This window comes from Tachysurus fulvidraco, chromosome 21, assembly GCF_022655615.1.
Source record: "Tachysurus fulvidraco isolate hzauxx_2018 chromosome 21, HZAU_PFXX_2.0, whole genome shotgun sequence".
In the NCBI taxonomy this organism is placed as follows: Eukaryota; Metazoa; Chordata; class Actinopteri; order Siluriformes; family Bagridae; genus Tachysurus; species Tachysurus fulvidraco.
The window spans coordinates 9,754,002-9,778,430 of NC_062538.1; the positions used below are offsets into that span (position 1 = coordinate 9,754,002).

General features: G+C 39.2%; 2 protein-coding genes across 3 annotated transcripts; one reads left to right on the forward strand and one right to left on the reverse strand.

Moving 5' to 3' along the window:
• Nucleotides 1-213: 213 nt before the first annotated feature.
• Nucleotides 214-10,033, forward strand: klf4 (Kruppel-like factor 4). Its single transcript, XM_027139922.2, has 6 exons — nt 214-482; nt 771-858; nt 5,071-5,607; nt 6,747-6,825; nt 8,919-9,074; nt 9,176-10,033. The coding sequence occupies exons 1-6, from the start codon at nt 478-480 to the stop codon at nt 9,349-9,351; spliced, it is 1,041 nt and encodes a 346-aa protein (XP_026995723.2). The 5' UTR covers nt 214-477; the 3' UTR covers nt 9,352-10,033.
• Nucleotides 10,034-13,476: 3,443 nt separating this feature from the next.
• rad23b (RAD23 homolog B, nucleotide excision repair protein) lies at nt 13,477-24,429 on the reverse strand. Of its 2 annotated transcripts, XM_027139921.2 has the most exons (10): nt 24,213-24,429; nt 22,320-22,401; nt 21,600-21,679; nt 21,079-21,302; nt 20,893-20,945; nt 19,514-19,641; nt 18,546-18,681; nt 15,243-15,370; nt 14,555-14,707; nt 13,477-14,109 (listed from the first exon to the last, which is right to left on the reverse strand). In XM_027139921.2, the coding sequence occupies exons 1-10, from the start codon at nt 24,276-24,278 to the stop codon at nt 13,996-13,998; spliced, it is 1,164 nt and encodes a 387-aa protein (XP_026995722.1). In that variant the 5' UTR covers nt 24,279-24,429; the 3' UTR covers nt 13,477-13,995. The 2 variants fall into 2 exon arrangements, with proteins under 2 accessions (XP_026995722.1, XP_047661527.1); XM_047805571.1 differs by lacking the exon at nt 21,600-21,679 and having other exon boundaries at nt 24,213-24,281.

Here is a 24,429-nt window from a genome sequence, read left to right on the forward strand (position 1 = left end):
ACACACACACACACACACACACACACACACACACACACACACACACACACACACACCGCGCACGCTCTGCCTCCTCGTTGGCCTGATGCCCGGGCTTCTCCCTTTTGACGTCACACACACGCTCACGCTCGCACGCGCGCTCGTGGTGTGTTGTTTTCTATTTTTTTCGGTCCCGTTGCCGCGCGACGAGGGGCGTGTCCGGGCTTTAAGAAGCGGAAGAAAAGCGGAGAGCCTCAGAGAGCGCGAGCGAGCGGAGGAGTTTAATGACACTTTACCGGTACAGACAGGGACCCGTTAATCTCCCTGTACAGACGTCCACTGAGTTCACACACAGACGCATACACACGCGCGCGGTATGAAGCGTACTGGAGTTTAAACCGCACTTGGGACTGAACCGAGCCCCGTGTGTGGATTTTATAAACCAGGAATTATCTTTTGGGATTTCTCTAGAGTGTGAACACCTGTACTTTTCCATTAATGAGGTTAGTATTCTGAATATTCCGTTTTACTTTTTCTCACTTAGACACAAACACAGGCACTTTTACACACACACACACACACACACACACACACACACACACACACACACACACACACACACACACACACACACACACACACAGAGAGAGAGAGAGAGAGAGAGAGAGAGAGAGAGAGAGAGAGAGAGAGAGAAAGTTAGAGAGTAAGAGAGAGAAATGGGTGGATTTTCCTTTTCTAAAGTGTTTTTGTTTGGGATTTTGTTTCCTTATTTAATCCCTTGTGTGTTATAGGCAGCCTCCAGCAGATGTGGACGGTATGGCGCTGAGGCGCGCGCTCCTGCCCTCCATCTCCACTTTCACCACCGGAGCCACTGAGCCGGTCAGTAAACTAGAATCAACTCTGTATTTATTCTACACTATAATATTTATCACAGCTTCATTGTATTTGTTTTCTTAACTTCTTTGTTTATCATATATGGTCAGTGTATAAACAATTTCTTCATGATACTGTATATACAGTAAAAATTATGTTTATTTATTTTTTGTCTGGTAATCATTACACTTATTACACCCTTATTATTTTGTACTTTTATTGTGTATAATTCACAAAGAAATTTATCTACAATAAAATATCAGAACTAATCATAACAGAACATTCATAAATAATTATTAGCTTTCAGAATAAAGATTCAAAAATACACTGGCTTTCCATAACAGCTAGACAATACAGTTGCAAACGACATATGTTTACAGGTTACTGACAAGGAATGGTACAGTTTACCTTTTTGCTGAGAGTGTAATCATTAATAATCATTTATTATTTATTATATAGGTGACAGTAATGAGCAGCCATGTTTGTGTGTCTTTGTACAGTTCAGAGTTCTCAGCTTCCTAATGGGTTTGTACGTTGAACACTTTCTGCTAGGGCAATCCTCTGACATAGCATTCTCAGGGTTCCCCAAAGGGACAAACAGGGAAACCCTTTAGAGTTTTAAACCTTTTCTATAAGAATGCAATCGTTAATGGATTCATGACTGAAAAGAGTACTGTATGTTACTAAATGTTGATGGTTACGAACTGAAATTAAGCCAATGTGAGTCAGTACTGGTGCCCTCCATTCATTATTCTTACAGTCTAAATTTCTATGGCTAGCAATTCGGACACTTAAAATTGTAGGAAAAATTTTAGATGAAGAGTTTAGGGCAGGATGAAGGCAGAATCTAGGTGTGGTTTTGGAAGAGGCAGGGTGGAGGCAGGGCAGAGTTGGGGTGGGGATAGGTGATGTGCCTTTGCTTACAACTTAATTTATTCAAAATCGAATGATTTAGACTATATCACCTTTGTTTAAATCCATATGAGTTTCCTAAAAGTACAGCAGAGCATGTACTAATGTTCTAGGTACTACAGTCACACTTAGTACTAGTTGTACTAATTGTACAAGATACCACCCACAACCATATTAATTACAGTGTTCATATGGGTTTATGTGGATGTCTTGAGATTCACGGATGAGAGAAAAATTATTTGGTATATCTGGTTCATTTTAGCACGATTTAGTACGTGCTGACGTTAAAAAGTAAACCTCTATGTTGAAACATTAAATTTGTTCATATTGGCATCTTTCTGTTGTGTTTAATGATTTTGTTGTTAATTTGTGATTTGTAGAGGTATTTTCATCACTAACCATTAGAGACGGGATGTTTCATTCACAGTGTTATTTTTACTAGGAGAGAAATGTTCAGTGATCTCAAACATCAGGGAAAACAGTCAGGTTTCACTCTTTACTGTTAAAAACAAAAAACTCGTCATTTCCAGCGTTTTGGACATCATATTCCAACATCATATTAAACTGAACTGCAGTGTATAAGTAGTAGACACCAAATGCAAAACAGCTATACAACACAGCTGAGCTGAGTTATGGTAGAAACCCAGTTTGGCTAGTATCAGATGATGAACATGATGGAGCTGATGGTGGTATAAGCATGGAAGATGAAGGGGTGAGAGAGCTGCAAGTCATAGTGATGTAAGAAACTATTAGAAAAACAAGAAAAATGTCTATGAAAGAAGTTCAAACTAATAACTCACAATTTCACTGCAGAATAAACCATGTGCTGCACTGAAAGCCGCATGTTAATTATGACAATTAATATGTCTATCAGGGTGGATTTTTTGTTAAAGTAAATAAAACAGCAAATAGTATTAAGGAAGGGAATTTGAATCTTAAACACTGCCAGGTTTTTGTTCCTCAGGATAAAATCCCGATCATTTAATATACAAAATATCCTAAAAATAACTTTATATACATTTTGTGTCAGCCACGCTCACATTATGTGTGTGTGTGTGTGTTTGTGTATGTGCATGAACAGAGTACACTCTTGTTCATCACAGTCTCTAGATGATTACTACCTTCTCTTAAACTACTGATATTGTGTTATTATGCTGTTATAAACTCATTCACACCAGCTAGTAATGTGAAAACATAATATCATTTCTGGACAATATTTATTGTCAAGATTGTACATATTGAATTTACCGTTAATATTTATTCAATTAAATATGATGATGATGATGATGATTATTATTATTATTATTGTTGTTGTTGTTGTTGCTTTTCTTATTATTGTTTTTATTATTATTATTAAATGTATTTGTTACTGATGGCTTTATCACCGACTCATCAGTTTTGTGTTAAATGATCAATTTGCTGTAAAGTATTTTTAGGAAATGGTCAAAATATGCAAGTGTTTTTTTTTTAGCACTCCATCTGTAGCATCCCACACTTCAAGACTCGTCTGTTGTGTTAATGTTGTGGAGTAATAAATGTTCATATAAAGTGATAAAATCATATAAAACTAACAATTACATATGAATATATTACGTGTTATTGTTGTGTTGTGGAACATCATAAATGCTAAAGCAACTTAGTTAAACGTTAGTCATTCCTTCACCAGCCTCAGATTTTCTCTTTTTAAATGAATAATACAAAAAAGACAGCTTGTCATGTTACTATGAAAATGTGTAAACTTGTCTGTCCTGAAGACTTCCCAGTGTCAGAAAGCGTAAAGTTACACTGAGGATTCTTTCCATCAATGACTGCATGTGTTTTAATTAGTGTGAGCGGAGCTTCCCTGTGTTTGAGACATTACTAGAAAATAATAATGTTTAATAATAAACGTCTTTGCATTACTGTTAGAGCTCTTGCTGTAGAATTTTACACAACACCATCTGGCCAATCAGAATCCAGAATTCAGCAAAGGCAGGTTGTAGTATATAACAATACACTATATTAAATGAAATTAATTGTTAATATTAATGAACAGCAGCAGCTCATTACATCACGTGATTCCACACACAGCACATGACATAGTGATGAAAGATGAAATAAAATAAGACAAAAGCTGAAGCTGAGAGAAAGGCTTGATTTCTGATTGGCTGTTGGAGGACAGTCCAGTTTAATGGTCAGCAGTGACACTGTTGTGTTTAAAGAGCTATAAAAAGAATAATGTTAAGTTACTGCTTTACACTATATTGTCTGCACTAACTGCACTCTTTTATTTTAATTATTAACTTTAAAACATATATACATTTACAAGCAATATGACTAAGTAAGATGTCGCAGCTTTGTGAGGTTTGAGTTAAAGTCAATTTCAGTAAATGATCAGTTATAACTTAATGTTTCGTTTTGCCTCACTCACCTGTCTATGGTAGTAAGTATAGATAGGTAGAAGACTGGAGAGAGGAGAGAGAGATAGAGAGAGGAGAGAGGAGAGAGAGAGAGAGAAAGAGAGAGGGAAAAAGGAGAGAGAGAGAGAGAGAGAGAGAGAGAGAGAGAAGAGGAAAAAAGGAGAGAGAGAGAAAGAGAGAGAGAGAGAGAGAGAAGAGAGAGAGAGAGAGAGATGAGAGAGAATTGAGCAGAGCTATAGAGTATATCGATCTATATCTCTCTCTCTATTTACTATCTCCTCTCTCGCTCTTCCTCTTCCCTTCTCCTCTCTCTCTCTCTCTCTCTCTCCCTCTCTCTTCTCTCTCTCTGTCTGTCTCAATATATACATTTATCACATAAGCTTATCTTATTTCAAGATTTTATAACAGTGTAATGACAATGGATATCTGTCTACATTTTTTTTAAATTGAATTAAATAAAGTTACAGTATAAAAATACATTTCTCATTGTGTGTGACTAAGCAAAATCACACGCGCACACACACACACACACACGCACACACGCACACACACACACACACACACACACACACACACACACACACACACACACACACACACACACACACACACACACAAATATGGCTGTATTTGCAAGTCAAAAACTGTCAGTTAAGTAGAGCTTTTAATCTTTCACAAACAAGTTTAACAGTCAGTAAACATTTAAACATGCTTATCTTAAATATGGGACCATTAACATTTATTTTTTAAATATATTCATCTTTCAAACAAAAGTTTGACAATTCCACTACACTTACACATACTCTTACACATGCTCACATTTTGCATTTAATCATGATACGATCCTTATTATTATTTATTCTCTATATTTCTTTGTGTGTCTATGTGTTTGTGTGTTCGGGCTAAGAGATGGAAGGACGAAATGTCTCATCTGAAGCACTTTGACAACATCATGACTAAAAAAGAGCCAGAAGAATTTGAGCTGCTCGACTACGACTTCATCCTCTCTAACAGCATTATGCAGCAGCAGCAGCAGCAGCAACAGCAACAGCAGAATCGGCATCCTCCACAGGAAATGACGACATCATCAACCTATACGTCTTATCACATGCCATATGTTCCAGATATCAATGATGTTTCTCCGAGCGGCGGATTTGTCGCTGAACTCATGAGACCTGATCTGGACCCCGCCTACCTTCAGCCACTTACTGCTGAAGTCAGCGCCCCTGCTAATGCTAACACTAACATTAACATTAACCTCCACGGGAAATTTTTGTTGAAAACAACCAACCTTCAAGGCAACATGTCAGTGTACGGCGAGAGCGAGAACATGGCTGGATCAGAACCATCAACTTTGTTTATGTGCCGCAGAATTAAACAGGAAGTCCAGGCCTCCACTTCCTCTTCCTCCCTCTCACCAGAAGAACATCACACACCTGCACAGGTAAACACACAGCCTTTACCCCATTTCTGCTTATTTACATTAAAAAAAAGCAGTAATCAAAAGAAATGATAACGTGATGGCCATAAAGTTAGAAAATATATTATTTTAAAGATGTTTTCATATTCTTTTGAATTTATACACCTTATGTTTTTTATTCTGTTTTTACTACAACAGTCTGTTAAAAACAATGAAATATACAAACTCGATCAGAATAAAAATGAAAAAAAAAACACCTTAATTTATACACTTCAATCAAAATAGAGAAAACCGAATGAAGGCAATCCAAATAAAATTATTATCAAATCAGATATCTTTTTAATAAATTGTTAAATAAAATTATAATAACTGTGTAAACCTTCACGTCTGATTATTTTCATAATTTGCACAAGTTTTAATCTGTTTTAAATAATTGTTCGGTTAGTTTGGTGTTAAACTTACATTTTGAACGAGTTTAAAGGTTATTCCCAAACACTGCTGTTTAGTGTAGGTAATTTGACATAAATTACAGCATTTTCTATACCCAATGTGTATATCTTATATTTCAACAATCTGAGTGTGCTCATTCCTGAAACTGAGCAATGCTGAAAATGCTGAGCAACTTCAATGCTTTTACAAAATTCTCTTCAAACTCTCCACATTTGGATGATGTTTTGCTGAGATGGAAATCATTTAAACCTCATTAAAGCCACAAGCAGTGTGATTAATAAGCTGAACATGCTGACAGGATTCACACGCTTCTTGACACTAAACCTTTTACATGCAGATCATAAGAGCGTTCTCTACAGATCATTCCGAAGTAATTTCTATGGTTCGGGAAAAATCTCGGCATGTAAACACACCCAGTAGGACTCCTCATTTCAGTCTGTTTGGTTAGGAGTGTTTCTCTCTCTCTCTCTCTCTCTCTCTCTCTCTCTCTCTCTCTCTTTTATTTTTTATAGATCTGTGATCGTCTGTTTGTCAAGTGCATTTCTATTAGAGGAAATATAAAGCACTGTAGCTGTGAACTGCCAGCTGACTTTATAGCCATATATGAAATTACACTATTCATAATTTAACATTATTAATAATTTCTGAGTGAAATTCAGGATATGAGTCTGTGTTAATACCCGTCTCACTCTATTTCTCTGTCTCTTTGTCAGGTGTTGGCTCATCCCTCGATCTCTGGAATTCCATCTCTCAGTTATCCCCAGTTTGATGCAGCGTCAGTGCAGTACTCGGGTCAGTCATGTCACCTGTCTCACATCAGCTGTCTCACTTATAGGTTTTAATGAAAAGTTGTTCTGATTCTCTAAGCCATTTATCGTGATTATGTACAGGTTGGTTTTACTCTGTGAGGGAAAAGTAAATTGTGGATGAAATAGTTTTAGTCAGAGATATTATGTGTTCTCTGGTTGGAAGTGATGGAATACTCTCACTCTCCCGTCAGCCATTAGCATCTGTGCAGTCATGCACGCTGAATAAAGTAGATGGTGCTTTCCTTCGAGTGTTTAACACTGACAATAGATTAAACAAGTGATTTTTGCTAGCGGATTGCTGACAATCTTTATTAGTATTTTTTGCACTTGAAATTTCTGATGTTGTTGGAATTAAAACTTCTACATCATTAACTCAATTATCTATGATCGTGTAAAATGACATCGTTCATAATCTACAAAGAGAACTTTTTTTGCTACAGAAAAACTATTTAAAAAATACACTGATTTCTATTCAATTTGATTCTATTTTATTTGTATAGTGCTTTTAAGAATGGACATTGTCACAGCAGTTTTACAGAAATATATTCTAATATATTATAAAGGATATACATTTCGGGATATTCATATTAAATTTAGAAATTAATCTGTACCAGAGAGTGCTAAAATAAATTCATTCCTCTTCTATACCTGTGGTCTATGTTGTCAAACAAAGTGCAATTACGTAAACTTCAATTATGTACAAACTTGTTTGTGGCATCTGTAGTCCTCAAGCTGTCATAGAAATTGTAGTACTAAGCCATCATGGCTAAAGTACAGTATTCATATCAATTGCAGTCCAAGGCCGAGAGTGTGTGTGTGGGTGTGTGTGTGTGTGGGTGTGTGTGTGTGTGTGTGTGTGTGTGTGTGGGAGAGATAGAGAGAGAGAGAGAGAGAGAGAGAGAGAGAGCGAGAGAGAGAGCGAGAGAGAGAGAGAGAGAGAGAGAGAGAGAGAGAGAGAGAGAGAGAGAGAGAGAGAGAGAGAGAGAGAGAGAGAGAGAGAGAGAGAGAGAGAGAGAGAGATTATTAGCTATGCTTATTGTCATGTAATGGTTAAGGACAATGTGTGCAGAGTCAGAGCAAGCACTAGCATAACTAAATGGGAGAGTCAGAAGGTAAAACCAGTGTGGCTGAACCTTAGCAAACATGTGAGTGTGTAAAGAGACAACATCTCAACATCCCAGCTCACCAAAACACTGCTCCTTTTACCTAAGAAATAAATCTTTTCACAAAAGCTAAGCTATGACTACACAAATATGTGTTCAGCCTGGACTTAAACACTGAGACTGTGTCTGAGTCCTAAACTCTAATTGGAAGACTGTTCCATAACTGTGGGGCTTTGTAAGAGAAAGCTCTGCCCTCTGCTGTACCCTACTCTATTCAACGTACCAGTCTAGTTAGTGTGTGGTTGTATATACATGCCATGCACACACACACACACACACACATATACACAAACATATATAAATATATATGTATTCTGAGACACATCAATGCAGGAGATAAACATCACATACAGGACTGTAAGCCACATCGGAAACTGGATGGGTTCCTTTAGGGTTCTTTTGTTTAAAAAAAATACAGCACATATGAAAAATCACAATATTTTTTCACTGCTATAAAGAACATGCTCCAGTTAGAACCCTTTTTTTTTTGGAAACTAAGAACTGTTTATTATTCCTTTGAAGAGTGCTTCTTTCCTGAGCATGTACATTTCATTATTGAAGTGTTTGTGCTTCCAGTTTAAAGGTTTCAGAGAAAAGAGCCAGACAATATTTTACAATTCTTTTTGTTAAGAGAGATGTCTTAGGTCTTTAGGACAGGATCAGTGTGTTTAATATTTCTATCATATCAGTAACAAACTTAAACAAACTGTTTATTTTTATTAATGCTGGTTCTAATTCACAGGGTTTTGGCTTCACTTATTACTCTTATTGCTGCTTTGCTAATGATCGTTTTTTGTTGATATGATTAAGTCTTATCACATGATCTTAGTCATCAACTTATCAATTTGTCTGAGTGTTTGATGGTTAATTCTCTTCTTATCTGTTTATCTTCCTCTTTTCCTCGTCTACACAGAAATGGTTCCTCCTGCAGCGGAGGAGCCCAAACCCAAACGTGGGCGACGCTCATGGCCAAGGAAGAGAATGGCCACGCACACATGTGATTATGTCGGCTGTGGGAAAACATATACGAAGAGCTCACACCTTAAAGCACATCAAAGAACACACACAGGTAAGAGACATTATCTTCCTCCTTCTCCTCCTCCTCCTCATCACCATCATCACTTTTCAAGGATTATTGGAATTCTGTAATAAATGGCTTATTGTGTGTAGGGGAGAAGCCATATCACTGTGACTGGGAAGGCTGTGGATGGAAATTTGCCCGCTCTGATGAACTGACTCGTCATTACCGCAAACACACTGGTCACCGGCCGTTTCAGTGTCAGAAGTGTGACCGTGCTTTTTCCCGCTCTGATCATCTGGCACTGCACATGAAGCGGCATCTATAACCTTTAATCCTAAACCATGCACGTCCATAAACTCAGTGCACATGATGTCCATCAAATCTCCACGAGTTGCCTTTTTAAATAAAAGACAACGAAAGAAAATGACCCGAGACACGCTGTGACGTTCACGGCAAAACAAAGTTCACTATTATCTCTTTATTTTTACTTTATATAGAAACGCTGATGACTCATGAATTGGGCAATTCAGCAAACTGTACTGACAATTTTATTTATTAAACTTTATTATTATTGTACATCAACATTACTGCCATTTCATGTCTTCACTACACCTGGCTGTTCACTGAAGAGCTTTACGTCTCAGAGCGAACATCCCACCATACTACAGTATGATGAACATCCAGCAACAACGGCTAAGGATAACACTAATTCTAATAAAGCCTCCTGTAGTGTGCACTAAGTTGTGATATTCTGCCTCGAGTTTCACCTCACGAGACAGAACCGCAGAACCACATGGATCAGAATGAACATTTCTCTGTATAAGAGAGAAAACACGTGAAGGAGATTAATTGCCACAATAGGGACTTGGGAGTACGGTGGTATTTGGAACACAGCCCAGGAAACGGAAGCACACAGGATATACGGTTGATTTAGTGTTCTTGTCTTCCAGCACATCAGTGACTCTGATGAGTTCACTGATCTGTTTTTTTTTTTTTTTTTTTTTTTTAAATAAAATCAGTAAGCAACAATTAAAGCACAGGGTGCCAAAAACAGAACAATAAAGCAGATCATTTTGGAAATACATGAATATAAAACTGTAATTATATTACTATAATATGTTGCTGTCTTTTAAAAAGGTATTTTTGTATACAATAATATTTAAATGAATATATTTCTGCAAAGCATCAAACACAAGAAAAGCTAGGTGGAAATTACTATGATTTTAGTTATTGTATAGAACTGGAAATGTATCCATTTATAAATATTCAGTGGTGTTTTTTAAGTTACCAGATAAATACGGGAAAGTGATACCAAACTGGAATAAAAAAAATATATATGTATATGCACACACACACACACACACACACACACACACACACACACACACACACACACACACACACACACACACACACACACACACACACACACAGAGAGAGAGAGAGAGAGAGATATACGCTTACAAAATAAGCTTCAGGATTTAAACCTAATGAAAGTATGGAAAAAATAAATATATAGAATATCAGGGACATTATGGGATTATATTCAATAACCTACACTCACACACACACACACACACACACACACACACACACACACACACACACACACACACACACACACTCACACACACAGATATTAGTGGTCATTTCTGGTACAGGTTACTTTTTGGTGCGTTGTGTCTACAGTGGTGCAATAAACATTTTGTTTAAAAGAAAAACCTCTTAACACTCTGGATATTTTTATATTTTTATTAACTAAAATAAATGTAATATAATCTTTCATTTTGTAAACATGTAAATATATATTTTTTGTATTTTACGTATGGACACTACTGTATAAATAAAATATAAAACATTTCAAATGAACTTGAATCATTAATTATTTATTCTACATGTTTATTTATTGATCACTTCATTTTTGGTGTTCATCGGTTCACATAAAATCCTAATTAATGAACCACATTTATCATTCTTTTTCACTGATCCACATTATTTATATGTGACAAAATTGATTCTATTGATTATATAAATTATTTTTTACTGTAGAAGATTATAAAGAGAATCTAATGTAAAGAAGTGCAGTGAACAGCGCCATCTGTAGGACGCACTAGTTACTAACAGAAATCAAGATCTTCAGTAACACCTCTTTGTCCTGGGAACACAGGAAATAAGGTATAAATACACACCATTTTACAACCCCTTGGCAAACAAATATGGAATCAACACATTTGGAAGAAATTCACTTCGATTTTTTACTTTATAGCAAACACACAAATCATCGATATGGCACAAAAAAGGTTTTGTTCAATAGATTATGGCTTCATGAAAGTACAATCAGTACTTTGTTGCTCTTTCTCTGGCTTTTATGACTTCACCAATGAAAAACAATATTCCCCATCAATCTGGTTCCAACTTTCTCGAATAGCAGTTGTCAGATCAGCTTTGCAGGATGGAGCCTTATCATGGACCGTTTTTCCAGTTTCCACCATAAATATCAATTGGATCCAAACTGTTTGCTGGCATTGTCAGTGAATTGATTTGCCTTCCATGAAAAAAGGCTTTAACGCTCTTTGCTCTGTAACAAGATGCATCATCATCATCCTGAAATAACGACGTTTCAAATTTATTTTCTATTCATGGGATGAGAAAAGTGTCCAAAATTTCAATGTACACCTGTGCATTGACTGTTGAGGTAATGATTTCCACCTCCCTAGGTCCTTTACCTCACATGCAACCCCATATTACATCTTTATACGTTTATATATTTTGAATCCTGTGTCATTCAGTCGAGCAGGAGTCGAACAGACTCCTATTTCCACCCTTTTTTTTTTTGTGCATTTTCTTTTGATTGCTTAATTGCTTTCAGTTTTCTATCCTGGTACTTTGATGTCTTCCTTGGTCTACTTCTACATTTGCCTTTTATAATCTTTCCATTCAGTTTATACTTGCACCAAATTTTATACACAGCTGACTGCAACTAACATCTTTGGTGATGCTTTGTGTTGAAATTCCTTGTTGAATGAGTTATATAATCCTTTCCACTGTTTCAACTGACATTTTTGTTGAGCCATGTTTCCTTTCAATTAGCCAACAGTTCTTTAAGGTGTGTAAGCACTCCCTTTTAACTGATGAATAATTCATATTTTTAGACTTATCCGGTATTTGTTTTAGAAATGGAAATCAAAACATGATTACATCATTTTTTCATCATTGAGTGATTCCAAAAGTTTTGTGAATTTTTCTGAGGCATGTTTCATAGAGCCATGATATTGAGCTATTGAACAAATACTTTTTTTGTGCCATATCAGTGATGTGTGTTTGCTATAAAGTAAAAAAAATGGAAGTGAATTTCTTCCGTGTGTTGATTCCATATTTTTTGCCTAAGGGTTGTACACTACATCCACACTTTTAACACTTAGCCCGCTGTGATGAGTGTCACAGCAGTTGCAGAAATACAACAAACAGAACCATGCAGCAGCTGGAGGAGTGGATTTTAAAACTGGTGGCATGATATATCAGCAATTCCTTACTTTTTTCATTAATGTTGAACATTATGCAAACATTCTGGAAAACTGAGTCCAGGTTTATATGGTGTGTGGCTCATGCTGTTGATCCTCTGGTTCTCCTCTCTGTCTACATGATCATTAGACATATCCTAATTCTGTTCCTGACTTGCTTTTTTATAAACAATTTAAATATATTCAGATTGAACTCTTCCATTGAAACACACTGACATAATTTACCCCAATACTGAGTTACAGCATCTGACCAGTTTCACTTCAGCTGACACACAAGCTGCACATTCACTGTAATACCACACTGCTTTCTTTCCCCTTTCATCCAAAAGCAATGTCTTTATATAAGCAACTTTGATCCGAATGTAACCTGATTTCAAATATGTAAAGAAATCATATTTCAACCCTATAATTCTTAAGCAGATATTCAGTGAACAAAAGACAGCCCTTCATATCATTTTCCTTTTATTCTGTCCACCTTGTTCCTGGTCCTCTCAGTAACAGCACCCGTGTAATTTTTCCTCATCTATTCAATTCAGTCCCTTAACCTTCATTAAAAAAGGGAAACATTTTAAACAATTAGACTTCTGTAAGATTAAAACAATTTTTAAATGTATCCTTATTTTTTGTTTATCCCTCCATTACACTGATTCTCACATTTTTCGATTTACAGCTCACTGCTGACTAACGGACATGCTTAACAAGCTTACAGACAATTGTGAGTTTATGTTGAAAACTTTTATTTATCCTGTAAAAAGGACAGTAAATGTGCAGAATGTGGAACTGTGCACACTAATCACATGTGGACATGCCTTTAAACCTTTAAAAAAAAGGTTCATGAGTTTTGTACAGAACCATCTCTGCATTTCATGCACTACACAGAAAAGCTGATTGTATTTTAACTAAAATAAAAAATATATACGGCAACTGGGTTGCTTTAAAAATCTTTTTAATGTTTAAAATTGTGTTTCGGGTCCCTATACCGTTCAACTGTGAAAGAAGGCATGAACACGAGCAAAAGATGGAAGAAAATAAAAATAATTAAACAATGAACATAAATGAATGCGCATTTCAGCCTCAAATGCTGACATTGGAGAACAAATTGGGATACACCCTTTAAACCTCTATTGAACAAAAATAAAATCATGAATACAGGCCAACTATAAAATAATCCAGATCAGAGGAGGTGGTCATTGATTATGTTTTTTACTTAATTTCCCAATTGAGCAAATGAACAATTCCCAATTGCTCGCCTTCACAAAGCAGAAGCAGATAAAACAGACGAGTTATCCAGTGTGTAAAGAAAAATAGACCAAGACTGCCTGTGGAGGGGTTTTATGTATGAATTTCATTTTATCTGGTTTTTTTTGCAGTTTGATTAACTGGGGGGAAAAAAATAAAAAATTAAGCATGGGTAAACTGGGAGAGGAACAAAAAAAAAAAAAAATCTTTTAGTCATCATCGAAGTTCTGTTGTAAAAGGAAATTGGCAGCCAGGTTCTCATTCTTCTCACAAGCGAAGTAGGCCTGAATAACAAGTCCTTCTGGGAATCCAAGCGCCTTTAGCTACAGACAAGAGACAGAAGAGTTGTGAGGAGCATTTCATCAGTGGTCCAGACAGACACAAAGGCTGTAAACAATGACAATGTGTATTTGAACTATAAATAAGTGTCTTTTTATCCTTATTTTTAATAAATGTAAACCCACTGCGGCCCAAAAAAAGGAAAAATGTTTATAGTAAACAATGAAAAACCCTAAACTTAAGGCACAGGTTAATATTTAAGGCTCTACAGGGAAACAAAAGGCAGCGTTTGGAAATAAACTGAAATCAGATTTCTCACACACCATGGTATTTCACAGGCTCTCTTTAGTAAAGGTTTTCCTCAGTTGCCATGAAAAGAAACATCCTGTACTCGGACTACAACTTCAGTATGTAGTGAGTCTCAGACCCCAAAGGCTGTTCCTATGTGCACTATGTAGTGAAAATGCTGTATAACAAATTGTGACTCACCCTCTCAATTGCTTCCTTTTCCTGGGGTGTGACCTGGATGTAGTTCATGTGCCCACCACCAGCCTCGGACACACTCCCACCCCCTCCTTGCCCTGATTCCTGTGCTGGTTCGTTCAGCATCTGAATAAACTGCTCCTGGTGGCTGCTGATTTGCTGATAGAAAAAAAAAAGCCACATACACGATGAAAAAAGGCAATTGGATGATGACTTGGGCCCATGTTCATAAAAATTGTTTGCTCCTAGCTCATGAAAAAAAGTTGCTCCTAATGACGAGAGACTATGAAAATTCTTAGAAATGTGTGCATTTCCCCTTAAAATTAAACAGAAGCTCCTCGTAAAGTTATTTGCAAAGCATCTTAACCCTTAAAAGAACTCTTAAGGTCAAAAATTCTTAGGAGTACTTTAGAGTCTTAAGAGTTTCTTTAGAAGAGAAAATGGCAGAAAGGTGACGAGAGAAAATAAATTCAAAATTTCATTATTAAATATTTAAATAAAATGCTACAAATTAGATCTTTGACACAGCGCAGAAATATCATAGTGAAAAATTATATCATTTCTGTGCTGTGTCAGATGTTTACATCTGTAACCTACAAATGACTCCATTATTATCGATCACAAACAATCCCCACTCAATATAGTCACAAGTATACACACAGTTATTGGGGGTTTTGTGTGTGTGTGTGTGTACCTGCAGTAATTGGGGGTTCTCTCGACCAATCTGTTGCAGTAGGGCAGGCAGCAGAGAGGGGTTCTGTTGGATGATCTGCCTCATCTGCAGGAACTGAGGCTGATTCCTCAGAAAATCCAGAGGATTGGCTACACACACACAATGAATACAGAAATTAAAACCAAACTATTAATGATACATTGAATACTCTCACATACATTTAAAGTTTTTTGTGGACCCATAAAAAGCAGTTCTTTATTATAATTGTTATTTGCATGGCAGTGTGGCTTCCAATTGAGAGATGTTTTGACTTTAATCCACGCTCTAATAAGCACCAAGATGAGAGTGAAAGTAAAAGATAGAGTAAAATCCCATATCTACAGAAAGATTGCTTAACTTTCACATTTTTTTTTTATTTTACCTCACTGGCAACCCTGTCAATTGCCTGCTGAAATCTTACTGGCTGATGACTGCCATGCCTTTCTAAGTAAGGTAGTCATCAGAAATCCACTTATAGACTAGCAGAGAAAAGAACAAATTTCAATTTGATTGAAATTGTGTAGCATAAGGGTGTCCATCAGTACACATGGCACCAGGACACCCTAGGTCGGAAGTCGATGATCGACTTTGTGGTTGTTTCATCTGACCTCCGGCCGTACGTCTTGGACACTCGGGTGAAGAGAGGGGCGGAGCTGTCAACTGATCACCACCTGGTGGTGAGTTGGATCCGATGGCAGGGGAGGAAGTTGGACAGACCCAAACGTACTGTGAGGGTCTGCTGGGAACGTTTGACAGAGTCTCCGGTCAGAGAGATCTTCAACGCCCACCTCCGGTAGAGCTTCAACCAGATCCCGATTGAGGTTGGAGACATTGAGTCCGAGTGGACCATGTTCTCCACCTCCATTGTCGACGCGGCCGCTCGTAGCTGTGGCCGTAAGGTCTCCGGTGCCTGTCATGGTGGCAATCCCCGAACCCGGTGGTGGACCCCGGAAGTAAGGGATGCCGTCAAGCTGAAGAAGGAGTCCTATTGAGCCTGGTTGGCTCGGGGGACTCCGGAGGCAGCTGATAGGTACCGAAGGGCCAAGCAAGCTTCAGCCGGGGTGGTTACGGAGGCAAAAACTCGGGTCTGGGAGGAGTTCGGTGAGGCCATGGAGAAGGACTATCGGTTGGCCTCGAAGAAATTCTGGCAAACCGTCCGGCACCTCAGGAGGGGGAAGCAGTGCCCTGCCCACACTGTTTACAGTGGGAGTGGGAATCTGCTGACTTCGACTGGGGACATCCTCAGACGGTGGAAGGAATACTTCGAGGTTCTCCTCAACCCCACCGACATGTCTTCCACTGAGGAAGCAGAGGGCGGGGGCTCAGTTGTGGACTCGTCGATTCCCCAAGCTGAGGTCACTGAGGTAGTTGAGAAGCTCCGCAGTGGCAAGGCACCGGGGGTGGACGAGAGCCGCCCTGAGTACCTCAAGTCTCTGGATGTTGTGGGGCTGTCTTGGTTGACGTTGTCGTGGAGGTTGGGGACAGTGCCTCTGGACTGGCAGACTGGGGTGGTGGTCCCTCTGTTTAAGAAGGGGGACCGGAGGGTGTGTTCCAACTACAGGGGGATCACACTCCTCAGCCTCCTCAGAAAAGTCTATGCCAGGGTACTGGAGAGGAGAATTCGGCCGATAGTCGAACCTCGAATTCAGGAGGAACAATGCGGGTTTCGTCCCGGTCGTGGAACACTGGACCCTCTCTATACCCTCGCCAGGTTGCTGGAGGGTTCATGGGAGATTCCCCAACCAGTTCACATGTGTTTTGTGGATCTGGAGAAGGCTTTCGACTTTTGTCCTTCGTGGTGACCTGTGGGGGGTGCTCTGGGAGTATGGGGTCCGGGGCCCTCTGTTAAGGGCTGTCCAGTCCCTATATGACTGGAGCAGGAGTTTGGTTCGCATTGCCGGCAGTAAGTCAGGCTTGTTCCCAGTGCATGTTGGACTCCGGCAGGGCTGCCCTTTGTCACCGGTCCTGTTCATTACTTATATGGACAGGATTTCTAGGCACAGTATGGGGGCAGAGGGAGTCCTGTTTTGGGACCACAGGATTTCGTCTCTGCTTTTTGCAGATGATGTTGTCCTGTTGGCTTCCTCAAACCAGGACCTTCAGCGTGCACTGGGACGGTTTGCAGCCGAGCGTGAAGCGGTGGGGATGAGAATCAGCACCTCCAAGTCCGAGGCCATGGTTCTCAGTCGGAAAAGGGTGGCTTGCTCCCTTCAGGTTGGAGGAGAGCTCCTGCCTCAAGTTTAAGTATATTGGGGTGTCGTTCACGAGTGAGGGAAGGATGGAGATCGACAGGCAGATTGGTGTATCTTCTGCAGTGATGCGGTCGATATACCGATCTGTTGTGGTGAAGAAAGAGCTGAGCCACAAGGCGAAGCTCTCTATTTACCGGTCGATCTACGTTCCTACCCTCACCTATGGTCATGAGCTTTGGGTCATGACCGAAAGGACGAGATCCCGGATACAGGCGGCCGAAATGAGTTTCCTCCGCAGGGTGGCTGGGCGCTGCCTTAGAGATAGGGTGAGGAGCTCGGTCACTCGAGAGGAGCTCAGAGTAGAGCCGCTGCTCCTCGACATCGAGAGGAGTCAGCTGAGGTGGCTCAGGCATCTGTTTCGGATGCCTCCTGGGGGGAGGTGTTCCGGGCATGTCCAACCGGAAGGCCCCGGGGAAGACCTAGGACACGCTGGAGGGACTGTGTCTCTCGGCTGGCCTGGGAACGCCTCGGTATTCCCCCGGAAGAGCTGGAGGAAGTTTCTAGGGAGAGGGAAGTCTGGGCATCCCTGCTTAGACTGCTGCCCCCGCGACCCGGCCCCGAATAAGTGGTAGAAGATGGATGGATGGATGGATGGATGGATGGATGAAATTGTGTAAGCTTATTACCACCTATCAGAACTGGGCTCTGCCCTTTGTACATGACCACACCCAAAACATTACACTCAAGCTCAGAACTAGTTCACAGTAGAGCAACACATTTTAAACACCAGTTCAGTTGAAACCCAGGAAAATAATACTGGAACTAGTTTGCTAAAGTAGCTTCCGTAATTTAGCTCACAATCTAAAAGTTTAATTGTCCACATTGCAGATTAGCCCAGGCAACAGACACATTTAATTAGTCTCTAGTACTCAGAGTTCTCAAGTTAAGGGGTAAAATGTGCAATGTTGCATCATCCAACACTGTGGAAAAAAGGCTGAACAGTGCTTTGCTGTCCTTGAGTAAAACAATACAATGTTGATACTATTGCTGTCGGTGTGTGTATACTTGATTGAACACACGAGTGTGTGCATACCTGCTGATCCAGCACTGGGTTGTGTAGGTGTTGTGCTGGACGGAGATGAGAGTCCTGTGGGAGCAACCGGGGTGCCCCCTACTGGAGCTGCAGGATCAGAGCCCCCCACGTTCCCCTCACTCTCTGCTGGAATTCCCTACACAGAAATTTAGACAAGTAAACCTTCAACATGCGAGCAAATATAATTTTAAGAGACACTTGAAAATTTTATCCTCCATTATTCCTAATCTCTTTATCAATTTGTCCATCATTCTTAATCCTAGTCCTATTTATCCTAAACTCAACCATTTTACTCCAAATCCCACGAATATTCTTCCTTTTATCAACATTCACCATCATTCAAAACATTTCCATGACCCCAACCTCATACCCAATCCCTTACAATTCTCTTTCTTAATATGACCATAAGCCCTCCCGCAAGATAATCCTGCTTTAATCCCTCATACATTCCTTATCCTCATGTAATCTCTTATATTCTTAATCCATCCATAAACACCCCTCAATTTTAATCCTGCTATAATCCCTACCTCATTCCTAATGTCCGATTGCTACCTCACTCCTAAACTATGTATATAATCTGTTCCTCATTCCTTATTTTTAATCTATACATAATCATGCCACCATTTAAAAAAAATCTCCACAATCCATCATTCCCTGTCCTTACGTAGTTCACTTATTTCTAATCCCTTCATGCCAGCATAATTTCTATTCCATTAATATATTCACTCTCATTCCTAAACATACCATAATATCTTTATACATAATCATTCCATACCCCCTCATTCCTAATCTCAATATAAATCCTCCTTTATCCCTAATCTGTTCATACCATCTTGTTTTTAATCACACAATTTCATTCTTAATTCCTCCATCAGCACTCATTCGTAAGTGATCCCCCTTTATCTTCTGTAATCTGTTCATCTCCAAAAACCTCTCATAAATCCCACTTTCTGCCCCACCCAACTCACCGTGAGCAGATACTCAACAGCTCGGTCTGGGTTGTTGAAACTGGCACGCAGCGCTGCCACCACCTGCTCCCTCTCATAGCCCATTAACATGATCTCGGTCACCATGTTCTCATACGACTGTCCCGTCACTATGCAAATACACAGAATCGACCCATTACACAGATCCATCATCCTTATTACAGTAAATGATTAAACATATACAGTTTTCATGAGTCTCTGCTCAGGATGCTCCTCTGTGTATTATGCATGTATCTGCTATCGGTTAATGAAAACATTTTGAAAGGAAAGAATCAGGCTTGCACAATATTACATTATCATGATATCCAGTGATGTTTCTTGCTAATTTTATTAGATCGCCAGAACCATCACCCCACCCCTTTCTCTCAAGCTCACTTGATCACAGCCAGTATGACTGACTTGCTTTCTACACATGTAAATACGAAATAAAAACTCTATGAGTATGTTCAACTTGATCAAAGGAATGTAACTGAAATGTTCAAAAAGAGCAAAATTGCTAGCCTGATATCCCAGGGCTATTGTGACTTTCTATTGGCTACCGACATGGGCAGAGGAAGATCTCTCATAGGGAATGTGCTTCCGCTAAATTCATTCTGCCGTGGCAAGACACAACGATAATTATCCCCGCAATGGCTGCAGGTTCTCGTTGAAGCAGTGGGTTAATTTATAGCAGAAGAGACAATAGGGTTGCACACCGTACACAAAGTGCAGCATCACGACTGAAAATTGAGAATACGGACGCAGGCGGCGCCACTCAACATGCGTTACAGTTCAAAATCCGCCCGCACCTCTCACGTGGCCTTCAGTTAAATTACAGTATATTTTGTTATTAAATGAATTAATGTTTTAATTGTTGTTAGGGTACATAAAATATATGCATAACAACTTTGCCTTAATAAAACATTTATCTTTCTGTGAATGGAATGAAGTAAAATGTTTTGTATAAGAGCTATAATAATAATAATAATAATAATAATAATAACAACAACAACACAGATGATGCTTTCTCTTTTGGTTTGCAGTTTTTTTTTTTTCAAACTCATTGGCACCACTTTCCTCATTCTTGAAATAAACTTTTGCATGGTTGGTTATGGTTGGTTGGTTTTGCATAACTGTTTTGGACTGCTGAACTAAACTCTTGTTCAGCAATCGTAAACATTATAAAGATTACATTTACAGAGGAGAGAATTATAAAAACTAAAAATTATGAGAGAATTATAAAATTTTTGATTAAAGTGTTGTTTACATAAATTTATTTCGAGCTACCAAAACGTGCCTGCCCGAAGGGCTACCAGGGATTTTAACATTTTGCGAGCCTTGTGTTGATAAAGACTTCAGACTTGTAGTGCAGTTTCCTTTACCCAGAGCAGAAGTCGCCTCTTCGAATATGTTGACATTTGTCAGGATACCAGAACTGCAGGATAAAGACAGAAGATGTATTAGTCAGTAATTCCCAAGTTAGTGTACCCCAATTTATAGTCATGCATTACAGAAATAAAATTTACTTCAAGGTTAGAGCAACCTCAACTGCGAGGCGTGTGATCTACCTGGCAGGTGTAGAAGATGGTGGTTTTTCCTCGGCTGCTTTCTCCTCTTTGCTGCTTTCGGATTTGGTGTCAGTGATGGTGGTGGTGGTGGTGGTCGTGGTGGTAGTGGCGGCAGCGGCGGCAGCAGCAGCAGGGGGGATTGTGGGAGTTGTAGTGCTAGAAGTGGGACTACTCGAAGTTGCTGCTGTGGTTGAAGATTGAGCGGCTGCTGGGGCAGCTTTAGGCTGGAGATAATTTAAAATAATCAGTCCACACAAACTGCGCAGTTCTGCAAAGCATCTGAAACAGCAGTAGCTATGGTAACAGCGGCATTTGCACATTATTACTTAAGACTAAAATTCTAAGATAATATTAACCTGTAAACATCTATGTAACACTGATGGCTTTTGTACAGAATCTGCTCCAATGTGTTTGGAATAAGGAGATACTGTGGACATTCAATTATTCGTGGATGTGTTGCTTTAGGTATGAGGAACACAACTCTAGACCGAATAAAAAACAAGTTAGAAATTTTTTTTTACCTTTGCTACCATGACAACCACAAAGTTCTTCTCATCTATCTTATACTCCTTCAGTGCTGTGTCATCATTTAGGATTTTACCTGTAAAGCCAATCAGCAAAACAATTAAACAGTTCATCAGCCACATCTTCATCCCTGCCTGTCTCATTTCTTTCTCTCCTGTCTACCTCATTCTCCTTGCACATTTCTCACACTGCTGGTTACCCTGTCTCTCAGTTTACATGGACCTAAGAATCTGTTAACCAGACTGATACCATTACAACCAGAATAGATCAAAATAAACAATTGTGTAGTTACATCAGTCCAATTGATGAAAACTGACTAAAGTGGAAAAATGTGTGATCACTTTATAATCCATTAGAAGAATAAAAGTATAACAAGCATGAACACAATGATTGTGTGAGTATATGCATTCTAAAGGATTGTTTTAGTTACACAAACAAATGAACACATGCGATGCATGTTGCTTTGGGAGCACTGGCACAAAACCTCACTTCACACACAAGCATAACTTTGGGTCAGATTACTAGTAACATGCATCATAAATAAACTGACAGAATGTCTATTGTAGGATACAATTTTTCAGTCTACAGGCTTGTCTCTCCCTTTCGTATGTCCTGTCAGTCTCCATGTCTCTCCATTTCTCTAACTCAAAAACACCTACATCACTCATTTCAAACACTGTTTCTCTCAGAACATAAACACAGAGACAAAGACACACCTGCATAGATCAACTTCTGTCCGGCGACAGGAAAACTCTCCTTCCCCTTTTCATTCTCAATTTTCTCCTTTAACGCCTTTACCTGGAAAATAAAATAGTCAGAGTTCAGAGATGCAGTGTGCTGTATGCATACAAAACCAAAAAAAAAAAAGTACTCATCATACAATATTGCCATCATGAACATATTCCATTTTGTAAGAGGTGTCCAACACTACACAGTGAGTCTAACGCTATACACTACAATGCTGAACATAGGGAAGATAGCTGTTTAGGGCAGTACCAAAACTAATTTCTCACAGGTTTTACCACATCATCCGGCTATTGCTAGTGCACCTCACTGAGTGACCACACGACTGCACTTACAACTCAGTCAGAAACACAGCTCAAGTTTCCGTATGACACCCACCCCTACAGAATGACAAAGCAAAAGGCCTGATTTGATCCACGGGTACTTTAGTCATCATTTTGCTTGATAAGTTACATTTTGCCACTAAAAGTCCCTAATGATTTATCACCCGTTTGAATTACAAGGAAATTATAATACACAAGCTTGCATACCTTTAGAACACAGAGGTGTACTGTCATAGTAAAATACTGAGTGACAGGGTGGGATGATGAAATAGACCGACTCACTATAAGGAAGGATAAATATATTCCTAGAACTGTCATTGCATAGTTTATAAAAACTATAAACGGCTGTATAAGTGTAAAGTCTTCTGTCCTGAAGACTCTACCATATCTGAGAACATTCACAGCTTGGCATATGACTGTTATAACCCTGAAGACCATAAATGAATGTTAAAAACCACGTGGAGCCAATAGAATTCAGGTCCTTATAGCGAAATAAACCTTTGATTTGGAGCAGCTCTTTCAGAGTTAAGGTTATAGAAAATCTTTATTTACTATGTGGGGGCCGCAATGCAGTCACACTTCATATCTCAAAGTGCTGATGGAGGTGTGAAAATGATTTATAAACACTACAGCTGCACGGGTTCAGGCCCGAGTTCAACAACTTCTTACCGTTTTTTTCCAAGTTTCATAAAAACGACAAAGGTGATTCATAACTTAGGAAGAGTAAGTGACAGTATACAAAATAACCCACAGCGCTAGACTGAGTAAAAACACAAATCGAAAGGAATAATCGGATTTAAGTTCGATAATTAACCAGTTCACTGCCGTGTGATTCTGATTCGGCGTGTGATTCAGCAGGCCACGCACTGCTAGCTCGCTTTAGCATGTTAGCCTGGTAGCACAACCAGCGCTGTGTTTGTAATTACAAGTTCAAAAGGCGCCGAACATGATTGCGTTATACAGAGTGAATAAATAAACAAATGTTGATCAACGCCTTAACTGAACAACAAATGACCGCAGTTTATCCGTAAACGTCAACTCGGGTTAACTATACAATTGGATGCAGGGCAGGAAAACTAGCTAACTAATTTAAACTTAGTTCAGCTTTTTAATACTAACAACGTAAACAAAAAAAATACTATATCAAAATATTGGGACTTAGAATATGTTAGTACGCTCACACGACGATCTCTAACTAACACTAACGTCAAATATGCTCGTTAGCCGTCTTAAACTAAAAAGCTAAGTTAGCCGGCTAGATAGCTTAGCTGGATAAATTAGCATGTAGCGCTTGTGCTGGCGTTAACTTTTCTCTCAGAACCAAACTAGCACACAGTTCATCCGCTCTCTGTAAATATTCATAATTAAAAAAATACTATTTAATTTACACCCATGGTGAGGTTAAGCATCTTATAATGGTCACAAACATGGTCTACGTGAGTGTGTGTAGCCATAGCATAGCATAGCATAGCTAAGCTAAGCTACAAGACAACTTTCGCGGCCCCGTGTCTCGAGCCTCTCCACCGAGTGAATATGTCTCACCGTCTCCTCCGCGTCGATGTCGATTTTAAACGTCTGCTGCTGCAGGGTTTTCAGTGTGATTTGCATTTTGAGCAGTTACCGCGCGTGTGTGAGGAGAGACTGTTATCTTTCCCAGGGTGTGACAGTGAGTCCAGGCTATTTTCGCTAGCTCATCACAGCCTGCTCGCCGCCATTACGCTCTAGCCTTTTTTTTTTTTTTTTTGCAGCGCATAAACAA

What these genes read in the sequence shown, in the direction of transcription:
- klf4 (XM_027139922.2), top strand. An exon ending in CCACCGGAGCCACTGAGCCG is followed by an intron (nt 859 to 5,070) that starts GTCAGTAAACTA and finishes GTTCGGGCTAAG; the next exon opens with AGATGGAAGGACGAAATGTC. An exon ending in AGCGTCAGTGCAGTACTCGG is followed by an intron (nt 6,826 to 8,918) that starts GTCAGTCATGTC and finishes TCGTCTACACAG; the next exon opens with AAATGGTTCCTCCTGCAGCG.
- rad23b (XM_027139921.2), bottom strand. Translation starts at nt 24,278, where the DNA reads ATGCAAATCACACTGAAAACCCTGCAGCAGCAGACGTTTAAAATCGAC. An exon ending in ACATCGACGCGGAGGAGACG is followed by an intron (nt 22,402 to 24,212) that starts GTGAGACATATT and finishes TTTATTTTCCAG; the next exon opens with GTAAAGGCGTTAAAGGAGAA. An exon ending in TGGTTGTCATGGTAGCAAAG is followed by an intron (nt 21,303 to 21,599) that starts GTAAAAAAAAAT and finishes AATTATCTCCAG; the next exon opens with CCTAAAGCTGCCCCAGCAGC.